General features: G+C 37.4%; 1 protein-coding gene across 3 annotated transcripts in view; it reads left to right on the forward strand.

The window, feature by feature from the left end:
* The window catches only part of Wrn (WRN RecQ like helicase), a 123,740-nt gene that overhangs the window by 94,073 nt on the left and 17,362 nt on the right, over positions 1 to 12,305 (forward strand). For all 3 annotated transcript variants that reach the window (XM_055593452.1, XM_055593453.1, XM_055593454.1), the window contains 4 exons: positions 279 to 352; positions 8,099 to 8,174; positions 8,352 to 8,464; positions 10,305 to 10,419. In XM_055593452.1, coding sequence (XP_055449427.1) covers positions 279 to 352; positions 8,099 to 8,174; positions 8,352 to 8,464; positions 10,305 to 10,419 — 378 coding nt within the window. The remainder of the gene's footprint in view (positions 1 to 278; positions 353 to 8,098; positions 8,175 to 8,351; positions 8,465 to 10,304; positions 10,420 to 12,305) is intronic.

The raw sequence follows: 12,305 nt of genomic DNA on the forward strand, positions 1-12,305 counted from the left end.
TCCTTGTTAAGAGTGTTGATATGTTGATGTGGAGATGTATCACCTTTGTATCTTAGGCTTTTGTGTCTCAGGACATTCTTTGGATCCTTTACTTTTTAAACTGTCTTTAAAGTCTTAAAAGGTGACTCAACAACTTATTTTCATTTTCAGCTTATTTATTTGAAGAGTTGTTGCTTGAGGGAAAATTGTTAGTATAAAGTATTTCAATCTTACTTTCTTTGTATTTAATGTTTTTGTAATTTCTTTTTTGTTAATGGACTTTTTTTGTGGAAAAATAGTTGAATTTGGAGAGAATGTTTTCCTACAAAGCACCTGAGAAGTTTTCCTCTGGGAGTAACATTCCTAAAAACAGGTACAGAGTTGGAATTTTAATCTGTTATATTTGCTTACATTACTGATACTTCTCTTTTCCTTTCTTTCCTAAAGAAAAAGAACTATCAGATGTTGGGCTGTTTCATTGTAAAAAATCAAATCAAATCAAAAGCTAACCTCTGTAGTTGTAGAATGACTGAAACAGATCCATGGGAAATTAGGGGAATAGATAGTGCTTTTTGGGCACCTCTGTTTACAATGCTTTGTATTGAAATGTTAAGTACTCGATTCACCTGTTTCTTTTTTATTTAATTAATTTATTATTTATTACAATTTATTTACTTTGTATCTTTGCTGTAGGCCCTTCTCTTGTTTCCTCCCAGTCCCACCCTCCTTCCCTCTTCTCCCCCTCTACCTCTCCTCCTCCACTGGTAGGGAGGTTCTCCTTGCCTTCTAGTAAGTATAGGCTAAACATACTGAAATCTGTACTCCTAAAGAAGCTAAGCAAGAAGGAGGACCCTAGGAAAGATGCTCAATCCTTATTCAAAAGGGCAAACAAGATATACATTTAAAGTAGGAGAAGACAGGAACAAAACAGGAGCCTTCCACAGAGGACTCTACTGATCGAGGTTTCGAAGCGAGGCTGAGACTCATAGCCCAAACTTTGGGCAGAGTGCAGGGAATCTTATGAAAGAAAGGAGAGAGAGAAAGACCTGGAGGGGACAGGAGCTCCACAAGGAGAACAACAGAGCCAAAAAATCTGGGCCCAGGGGTCTTTGCAGACCAATACTCCAGTCAAAGACCATGCATGGAGAGGACCTAGACCCCTTGCTCAGATGCACCTGTTTCTTAAAGTAACCTGCTGCTATTTTCCTTCTGTAATCAAATGTACAAGGACAGGCCATTAACTAACTTGCCTAAGAAGGTATAGCTAATGACATTGCTGGCTCACATCTATATTTGTTTACCTCTAGCATCCCACCACTGTTGTATAATGTATATTCCCAATCCATTTTCAAATACAGGTACTATGGCAATAAGACTGAAAATATAAGAACTCTTAGAGCATAAAGCTAAAATACCCATTGTAGTTTTAATTTTGTGTTTTCTTGTGCTGGAGATGAAGCCCAGGGCCTGCATGTGCTAGTTATGCACTTTACCATTTAGCTACAAGCCCAGCCGCTCATTATCTAATCTTTCTATGCAACTTGCTGATGTGATAGAAGGATGGAAAGTGTATAGAATCTAATATCCTCTATAAGGATGGCATAATAGAAGTGTTACAGCTTGTATTATGTACAAAGATTAAATGGACTATACTCATGTTCCTATCAGGTTAAAGATAATATGCTGTAAGACCTCCATACTGGCTATGCTTTGCTCACTTAGATAGCACTACTTTGTGTCTTACAAAACATTTATCACAATATTAATTTCCTTTTCTTAATTTCTTTTTTGCTTTTTTCAATTTTTATTAGTTTTTATTTATTTTTTTATACTTTATTCATTTTACATCCCGATTGTAACCTACACCCTCGTCTCCTCCCTCTTTCCCCCGTCCTCCTCCCCTAGTCCTCAGAAATGGGGAGCCCTCTTCCCCTACCATCTGACCCCGGCTTATCAAGTCTCATTAGGACTGCTTGTATCCTCTTCCTCTGTGGCCTGGCAATGTCCCCGCTCCAGGGAGAAGTGATCAAAGAGCAAGCAATAGAGTCCATGTCAGAGACTGCTCCTGCTCCCCTTCTTAGGAAACCCACATGGAGGCTGAGCTGTTATTAGGCTACATGTGAGCAGGGGGTCTAGGTCCTGGGTTGGTGCATTTTGTTTGTTCATGGGAGATGTAATTACTGTTTTATTTAAATAGAAACTTTAAGGCATATATATGACAGTGCCCATACACTATCATGAAACATTTCTACATTTTGTTCTGTTTTTGTTTTTTCAAGAGAGGGTTTCTCTGTGTAGCCTTGGCTGTCCTAGACTCACTTTGTAGACCAGGCTGGCCTTGAACTCACAGAGATCTACCTGCCTCCCGAGTGCTGGGATTACAGGCATTTGCCACTGAGCCCAGCTAGTAGTCATTCTTGAATCTTCTGATTTCTCTGTAATTTGCAACTATCTTTCTAAATGACATACTTTTAAACAACTAGTTTTTAATATGTCAATTAAAAATAATTAATTGGCTTTTTATTATTTAGTGTTTCCCATTCCTCAATTCCTTGAACATAATATTTGAGTAATTGTTTTTTTCAATGTCATAACCATATAAATATTACAAATAATATTAAGCAAATATATAATTTTAACTACTTCTTTTATCTTAGTGTTAATAACTGTCTTTTTTTCTCTGGAGTTGGCTTTAGTTTTCTTTTTACTGATTTTCCTTTTCTTCTATTCAGTCTCCTTTATGTCTGCTATCTTGTATTACTTTCTTTTTATCTCTTCTCATCTAGGGAACACTGAATTTTTGTAATCAGATTTCCATTTGTAAAAATTCTTGTTCACCCCTTCACAGATGTAGCCCATGGCAGTTTAGTGTCCAAGGGGGTTACCTAGTAATGGGAAGAGGGACTGCCTCTGACATAATCTGATTGGCCTGCTCTTTGATCACCTCCCCCTGAGGGGGGAGCAGCCTTACCAGGCCACAGAAGAGGACAATGCAGCCACTTTTGATCAGAACTGATAGACTAAGATCAGAAAGGAGAGGAGAACCTCCCCTATCAGTGGACTTGGGGAGGGGCATGCATGCAGAAAGGGGAGGGAGGGTGGGATCGGGAGGGGAGGAGGGAGGGCCTTATGGGGGGATACAAAAGGAATAAAGTGTAATTAATAAAAAAAAATTAAAAAAGTTAAAAAAAATTCTTGTTCACTATAATTTCTTAGCTTTTCAGCTAAAATCAAATGTAAGTATTATTCCTATTCTTAATAATGTCTCTTCAAGGATGTGGTATATGATCTAGGTTGTTAATGTTTTCTGTGGTTACTTTGAAATTTTCTTCTGTGTAATTGTAATAATCACACACAATGCTTTTAAATCAAGTTTTGTTTGGCATACAAATACATGGGTTTTCTTAAAACATTTTCATACAGGTATGTAATTCATTGTTTTTTCACCTGCTCCACCATCTTCATACTTTCTTCTCTTCTTGCTAGTTTCCTTTCTCTTCCTCCTGCTTTCATGATGTATGGATCCCATTGCTGACTTTATCACTCCTTGTCTCCCTTCAGTCCTCTTCCCCCATTCTCTTCGTGCTTTTACTTTTGTGGCACACATACACACACATGCATACACACACACACGCACACACACACACATCTAGATCTGTATATGAGAGAAAAAGTGGTGCTTTTATTTCTGAGTCAGAGTTATTTTGCTTATTATAATTGTCTCTAGTTTTATCCATTGTCCTGTGAATGTCATAATTGCATTCTTTAAAGCTAGATAAAACTGCATTGTGTATATGTATCCCATTTTCTTTATCCATTCAGTGTTGGTGGGCATCTAGCTTGGTTCCATACCCTGGCTATTGTAAATAGTGCAGCAGTTAAGAAGGATGGACAGGTGTCACTGTGCTATGTTGACTTACAGTTCTTTGTATATATCCAAACCTGCTTCATATTGCAATTATAGTTTTTGATATATTGATATACTGATTTCCATAGCGGCCACTTTAGTTTACATTCTTATAAACAGTGACTACAGCTTCCTTTAGTCTTTGTCTGCATTTGTTGTTTGTTTCCTTGATGATACCCATTCTACTGGAGTGCGATGGAATATCAGAACAGTTTTTATTTTTCTGATGGCTGAGGATATTGAACTTTTTCTTCAGGTATTTATTTGCTATTCGTATTTTAATCTTTTGAGAATTGTCAGTTCAACCCATTGACTTACTTATTGATTAATTTTGAATATTTGATATTTAATTTTATACATTTTAGATATTAAGTTCCTGTTAATGGGATTTACTCTTATTTTGCAGGCTTTCTCTTCACATTGGTGATTGTTTTCTTTGCTTTACCAAAGCTTTTTAATTTCATTCAATCTCATGTGTGATTGTGTCCTGCTCTGTGGAATCCTTGCCTATATCTGTACTTTGAAGTATTTTTCTATAGTTGTTTCAGAATTTTGAAAATTTTATACAAGGTCAGAATACAGATCTATATTTATTCTCTCTTTCTCCAGATTTCCTAGCATTCTTTGCTGTTTTTCTTTACTGTATATTTTGAGGCCTTTATAAAAAAATCAAGTAAATATAGCTGTGAATTTAATTCTGCTATTGGATTTTCTTGGTCTATGTGTCAGGTTTTGTGCCAGTGCCATGGTTTTCTGTTTGTTTGCTTGTTTGTTCATATTGTATCTGTGTAGTATAATTCGAGATCAGTTATTGTAATATCTTCAGTGTGCCTTCTGCTTAGGATTGCTTTTGCCATTTGGGCTCATTTTGCTTCTCTTTGAGTTTTAGGAATTTTTTTCTTTCTATGAAGAAACTTCTTTTGAATTGTGATGGGGGATTATGTTGAATTTTAGATCTGTTTCTGTAATTTAGTTATTGTCATCATATTCTGCCAGTCTCTGTGTATTGGAGATCTTTCCATTTTCTAATGTCTTCAGCCTCTTCTTCAATGTTTAAAGTTGCAAAAGGCCTTCACTTCCTTGGTTGGCTTATTCCTAGGTTTTTAAAGCTACTATGAGTGGGAATTCCCTACCCTCGACTTCTTAATCAAGTTTTTTTTGTTTGAGGTGTAGAGAAGCTACTGACTTCAATATGTTCATTTTGCAACCTACTTTGTAGCTGAAAAAAATCTTTATGAGGTCTGAGAGTTTTATGGTAGAATCCTTAGCATCTTTAAAAGACATAATTATATTAGCAGCAGGTAGGAATGATACTTTTTTCTTTCCTATTTGTATCCCTTTGTTTCTTTTTCTTATCTGACTGTTCTAGCTTGGTTCTTCAGGCCTCCACTGACTAAGAATGGAAAAACTAGGGACATTTGTCTCATTTCTGATTTTAGAGGACATCTTTTCATTTTTTCCCCCTCACTTATTATAACATCGGCTGTAGGTTTACTGTGTGTAGCCTTCATTATGTTGAGGTATGTTCCTTCTCTTTGTAGTTTCTTAAGGGATTTTTTCATAGGGCTGTTGTGCTTTGTCAGAGGTTTTTTCTCTGTACATTGAGATGATCATGTGTCCTGGAGACTGTCTTTGGGTGTTTGTATGTTGTCTTTTATATATACTGTGTTGGACCATATCCTTGGAATGTAAGCCACTTGGCCATGGTGTATGGCCTTATGTGTTCCTGAATTTTGTTTGCAGGTTTATTTTTGTATTTATGTTTAATGTTCATGTTAGTCAATAGTCTCTATGTCTCTCTCTGTCTTTATCTGTCTGTGTCTCTTGTCCATGTCTCTCTATCTCTGTCTGTGTCTCTGTTTCTCTTTCTGTGTGTCTGACTGTCTGTCTCTTTCTCTGTGTGTATGCATGTCTCTATCTTGTTTTGGTAGGGTAATGCTAGCTTCAGTATATGTGTTTGGTGGTGTTCTTTCTCTTTATATTGTGTGGAGTGGTTTGAGGAGCGGTGAATCCACCTGCTCCCAAGCTTCTCTTTGATAGAAGACAGTAATTATCATTTTCCATGCACCTGGGACAAATTCCCTGACAAGAGCAACCTAGGGAAGGCAGACTGTGTGCTTGAGGGTGTACTCTTTCATGGTGGGAGATTCATGGTGGCAGGCATTGAGCAGCTGACTGCACCTGTAGCAGAGGGAAATGAATATTTTATACTTAGTTTCTTCCTTGTTATTACATAGTCTGGGATCCCAGCCCAATATTACAGATGAGTCTTCTCTTCCCAATTAACCTGGTCTAAGTAATCTCTAAGTAAACACCTGTGTAACTCTAGATTCCGTCAGGTTACCAATCAATAGTACCATCAGTGAGGCTGTTGCTGCTTCACTTGTTTTGCCTTTTACAGCACATTTTTATGAACTTTTCCTGTGTTCATTTCTATGTTAGTGGTAGCACTTAGAATTTTGCAAGAAAATATGATAGTAAGGTTTTGGTTTACTAAAAGTCATCATGCCAGTAGCCTGTCATTATAAAGATTCTATGAAAACAAAGTAAAAAATATAGAATAGACATAAGAAGCCCTTGAAGAGAGGGCACAGGATATGAGCCTACCATAAATGTCCTCTGAAAGGCTCTACTAGGCAAAGGATCAAAGCAGATGCTAAGACTCACAGCCAAACTTTGAGCAGAGCGCAGGGAGTCATAGGAAAAATAGGGGGATAGAAGGACCCAGAGAGGACAGGAGCTTCATAAGAAGACCAATAGAGTCAACAAAGGTGGGCCCAGGTGGGGGGGGGGGGCTGCAGAGACTGATGCACCAACCAAGGACCATGCATGGAGAGGACCTAGACTCCTGCTCAGCTGTAGCCTATAGGCAGCTCAGTCTCTATGTGAGCTCCCTAGTAAGGGGAGCAGAGGCTGTCCCTGAAATGGACTCTGTTGCTCACTCTTTGATCACTTAACCCTGGAGGGGGGAGACATTTCGAGGCCACAGAGGAAGAGGCTCCAGGCAGTCCTAATTAGACTTGATAGGCTGGGGTCAGATGGTAGGGGAAGAGGGCTCCCCGTTTCTGAGGACTAGGAGAGAGAGATTCGGGAAGAGGAAGGAAGGGCAGACCGGGAAGAGACAAGGGAGGAGGCTACAATTGAGATGTAAAGTGAATAAGCTATAAAAAATTTTTAAAAATATAAATTGGGCTATTGAGCTGAATGAGGGGATGAAGGCTTGGTCCACAAGCCTCATGTCCTGAGCTTGACCCCTGGTGTCCACAGAGAAGTGGAAGGAGAGAACAGGCCCTCAGTTTGTCCTTAGGCCTATGTACATGCACCATGGCATATGTGCACATATATATAATAAATGAATAAATGTGAATTTAAGGACAGTTATAATTGATTGACTTGGTATTTCTTGTTATAATTGATTAACTTGGTATGTCTTGTCAGGTGCAAGCCTGTTTAATATATGTGATAGGATGTGATAAATGTGAGGATGAATTCTTACTTTATACTGTACTTACTGAATTCTTGGAACAGAAATTTACAAGCATTTCTGGAATACTAAACACATTCACTCTTTTATTTTCAAGAAGTAGAGACTTAAATATGACATCCTTAAAAAATGTTATCATAAACAATTTTATTTTTGCAGTTTTTCCTGTTTATAATTAGCCTATAAGTGAGAAATGCTTCTTATGAGATAGCTAGTTTTCCTCCCAAGCACGTTTCCTGTCTTGTAATTTGATACATTGCATACAATTTTTGAAAAATCCAAAATAAAATTGTGTCTTTTGTCATATATTTGTTGTTTCATTTTGAAAAATATCTGAATAACAATATTAATTCTTTGCTAATGCTGCCTACCAAACAGAATCAGTGATTTCTCAGCAAGGACAGAACTATGTTCCGGTTGGCTAGGAAAGCACCTCTTCACTGTGGATAAACAATATTTTGTTTCTAAGCATGCGCCTGAGAAGAAAGATTGGTAGATGCCCTCCTTAAGCCACTATGAGAGAACTAAATGGCACTTTCAACTGTAGCATTTTAATAAATTATCAAATCCAAACTGTTTCATATCTAGGCTGTTGCAATTCAAGTACAGATTTTCTTACTGGTATTGTGAAGAATAAATGCTAGTTTTTGGATTATGAAATAAAAAGTAAATGAGGAAAGAAGAAAAATGTATTTACTTTTTTTTTTTTTTTTTTTTGTTAATTGTAGAGTCATGATGCAGTCACCAGGAACATCTTATAGCTCCCTAGAACCTGCTATTTCGGCCCAAGAGCTGGACACTCGGGTAAGGCTTTTTGTTTGTTTGTTTGTTTGTTTGTACTGTGGTGATTAGCTTATGAATGGGCAGCTAATACTCTAATCTAGAGATCACTTCATCTTAAGGGGCTTCTGGACTTCTAAAAGTAGAGGCAACTTCTTCTAAGTGTGTTCTAAAAAGCAGTGCTGCTTTGTTTCCTCCTAGACTGTGCTGTATGCCAAGCTGGTGGAAGCTAGACAGAAACATGCTAATAAAATGGATGTGCCACCGGCTATTCTGGCAACAAATAAGGTTCTGCTGGATATGGCCAAAATGAGGTAAGATGCTCTTTGATAGAACAGATTTCTAAAACAAAGCGTTAGGTAATAGTGTGAGCGTGGCTCCAGCCTGTGAGGTGACTGTCACATTGCCACGGCAGTGTCTTAGATGGCCTTGAGTTCCCTGTCTCCACGAGAGTGAATCACATTCAGGTTCATAAAACTGCGTCCATCACCCTCACACTCTCTGTGTCTCATATCTTCCAAACCCCTCTTCTCTCATATTTTCAAGTTTTTAGTTATGATGTTCCTAATGACACATAAAACCTTGCTCTTGCTTTCATTCCTCTTAGTATCCCCCTTCCTCTTATTTAAATAATTTTTTAAAATAATTTTTAACTCTTCATTTAGACACTCCTGTGTCTATCAGTCTGTACCTTTCTTCCTATTGCTATTTCAGACCTTTGCGGAGCACTCCTTTGCAGAGGCTTCTTACCTGGCCACTCCCTCACATCTAATAACTAATAACAAATTAATTACGTAGTCTTGACTTCTTTGGCTTAGAATTCACGCCCTTCTATTTGTTGACTTAAACCTTTTTTTTTTTTTTTTTTTTTTTTAATTTGGAATGGTTTCTATGACATATATTGCTTACCATTTCTGGGCGATTCCCTCTTAGCTTTCATAGATGTTTTTGTCTTGAATTCCTTGATTCCTCACAATTCCTCTTAAACCCTCAAGGTCTAATTATAGTTTCCTTCATAATGTCTCTCATTGTGTTTATCAGCCAAATAATTCCTCTCCCTTGAACTTATCAGGGGTTTTTGGGTGAATTCTAAAGATGCTTTTCTGGTGAATAGTGTTTTATTTACTTTTCTGTATAGTTAGTTGTAAACATGTATCACACAGTAGAACTTAAACACTGTGAAAAACAGTACTAGTTTCCCACCTCTTTATGGCTTTGACATCACCCAGCATTGTCTCAGAAGAACTGGGTGTTCGGTAAGCACTTAGGACTCATTTCCAACGTTTTGCCCTTTGGTTCCGTTTAAACCTTGTTCCTGTCACTACTTTCACTTAATAGGTCTTGCTTCACTGTAGGATGTTCTCAGAGTATCACATAGTAGCTTACATGTCATTATTATTATTTTGTTAAAGAAATAACTAAATATTCCAATATGACACTTTACTATTCAGAGAATATACTTAGACCATAAGTACAATCACTAATTGGATTGGATTTTAGGAAGAAGACATCATATAGTCTTAGATAGTGGACATAATGGGAAAAATTGAGCTGCATGATTCCATGTGTGTATAATAGAGGTTTTAAAGTGCAGCATCAAAGTTGTATCTGTGGGCATTTAAAATGTGAATGTTCCTACTAGCAGTGTGTCCTTAAAGCAGATCTGAAGTTCAAGAAACAGAGGTCCAAATAAGCCCATCTCATTAAAGGCCTAGTGGGCCAGGTTGTTGTTACCACAGACATTTTTCAGGGAACAAATATGATGAGACTTTCTTCTGAGTTTCTCAGCCTTTCTCACTGCCCATTTAGAGCCTCATAGTTTTCCATTTCTGTGAATAATACGGATAACCAAGCAGAACACGGGGTGTTAGCCTATTCTTTTCTGGTAATGTTCTCTTCACTAGTTAGTATGCATATGGAGTTTTGTGGTGATGGAAGTGGTGCCTTCATTTGCTAATTGTTTACATGGCAAATCGATCAGTGGACAAAGGCAGAGAAAGGAATTACGAGGTGTTGCCATTTGTGCTGGTTTTGAGTTGTAGAGAAATATACAGTTACTGAGCACATTGTGAGGCTAAGTATCAGTATGTTCTTGGAGTGATGCTGACTCAGTGGCTTCTTCATAATTCTCCCTCTTTTGCTTGTAAACGACAGACCAACCACTGTTGAAAATATGAAACAGATTGATGGTGTCTCTGAAGGCAAAGCTACTCTGTTGGGCCCTCTGTTGGAAGTCATCAAACAACTCTGCCAAGTGAATAGCATTCAGGTAAAACATTCTGGTTTACAGAAACTCTTGGAGAGTAACACCTCTGGACTGTTTCAGAGGCATCATGTTCTCGCTCTATTTGCATTTCTATCTAGACACATAGAAAATGAGTTTGGATGGATTTACAGTAAATGGTTATAATAACATGTTAGCTACATGCTTCTGAAAATTAACTGAGACAAGAACTCCCTTTGCAGCCGAGGCATCCCTGGAATTGACTGTGTGTCCCATTTGGAATTGAACTTGGATTCCTATCTCAGTCTTCTGGTTTGGAATCATAATCAGGAGCCATCATGCCTGGCAGCTACCTACTAGTTACCTATAGTTAATGGTTAAAGTAGCCGTCTATGTACATGTCTGTTTAATTGGGAAGTTTTACTTTAAATTTGGATAAGTATTGTATTTTGGCTGACAAATTTTCCAGTATGGTAGTTAGAAGTTGAAGCTGTGTGTGTATCTTCGCTGTTAGTTGGTAAGGAGCATAGACACTTTGTTTTTTACGGTTTCGTGTGCCCTAATCAGTGCCCCATTCTGTGCTGCTGCCCCTTAACACTAGATAACTTTCACTTTATTCTCTTCAATCTTTATGGTGTTCTCCTTATTTCATTTCATAGTTTCTTGTTCTGCCATAAGTGACCATTTTCACAAGGGTTGTTTGTTTGTTTTTCTTGAAACTCCTGTAATAATCGACACTGTGACATGAAACTGTCAGAGTCTGTGAAGACTGCTGATCTCAGAGTCAGGGACCCGGATTTCAGTGCTGTGGTTTACCTTGTGAATGTGACATTTTCTTCCATTTCCCTGGGTCTCCATTTGCTTATCTGAACCACAGGAATGATGACTTCTGTATCAGGGAAGTGGTGAAGAGCCTTGGAGAAATTAAGCACCCACGCATTGTATGGACTTGTTTCTCCCTGGTATCCGTGGGCAGGCTTTCCACAGCAATGTCTGGTTTTGTATGTACCGTTTCCTCTTTTGAAACAGAGTGTCTCTGGCAACTTTAAAGTTTCTCTTTCATAACCTTATATAAGAAAGTATATGAAATTTATTGTATTTCATATTAGATATTTTGGAAATGAAATTGTGGTGTCTTGATGATTAGTTAAGGAATAGCACGCTCATTGGTAGTAACTGAATAAGCACCCTTGCTGAGCACTTGGTATATCTTTCTTCATGAATTAGTGCTATTATCTAAATGTGAGTGGATTACTTCACCTAGCTCCTCTGCAAAGAGGAAACTGAAGTGAGGCAAAAGAGAAATGCTCCAAAGGGTAGGTGTTGAAACAACCTTCCTGCCTGTCTGGAGAGAGAAAAATGACTGCTGGCTTCTACAGTTAGCCTGCATTATTGAAAACATTTACTAAATAAGTAAACAGCCACCATATTCAATAATCGTTTAATATATTTACTTCAAATATATTTAAATTTTTATTGAGCTTCCTAAATGACAGGATATAGAAACAAGTGTCCTCAAAATGAAGCCTAACGAAGCTTAACAGATCACAGTCAGAAATTATCAAGATGGAACCAGTTTTATTCATCAGGAGACTAGGCTCATTAAATTATTCAGCTATTTTTCTTGTTTTATTATGACTATAGTATGCTGTTTTAATCTGGCTTTTATATGTAAACTAAAAAAAAACCAGTTTCATTTTAAAGCTTAAGAAAATTACAGTATTTTTAACGAATTTTTAAAAATCTTCTATTTTATCTTTTGGATATTTCATAAGAAACTATATCTAAAAGAATTTTTAAAGTACATCTTTTGAATGTTTTATATACTTATTTTTTTATCGTGTGTGTGTGTGTGTGTGTGTTTGTGTATAGGATCCACCTGATGTGGGTGCTGGAAATAAAACTCCAGTCCTCTAGAAGAGCAATGTATG

The sequence above is a fragment of the Psammomys obesus genome, unplaced genomic scaffold (genome assembly GCF_907164565.1).
Source record: "Psammomys obesus unplaced genomic scaffold, mPsaObe1.curated_primary_1811, whole genome shotgun sequence".
In the NCBI taxonomy this organism is placed as follows: Eukaryota; Metazoa; Chordata; class Mammalia; order Rodentia; family Muridae; genus Psammomys; species Psammomys obesus.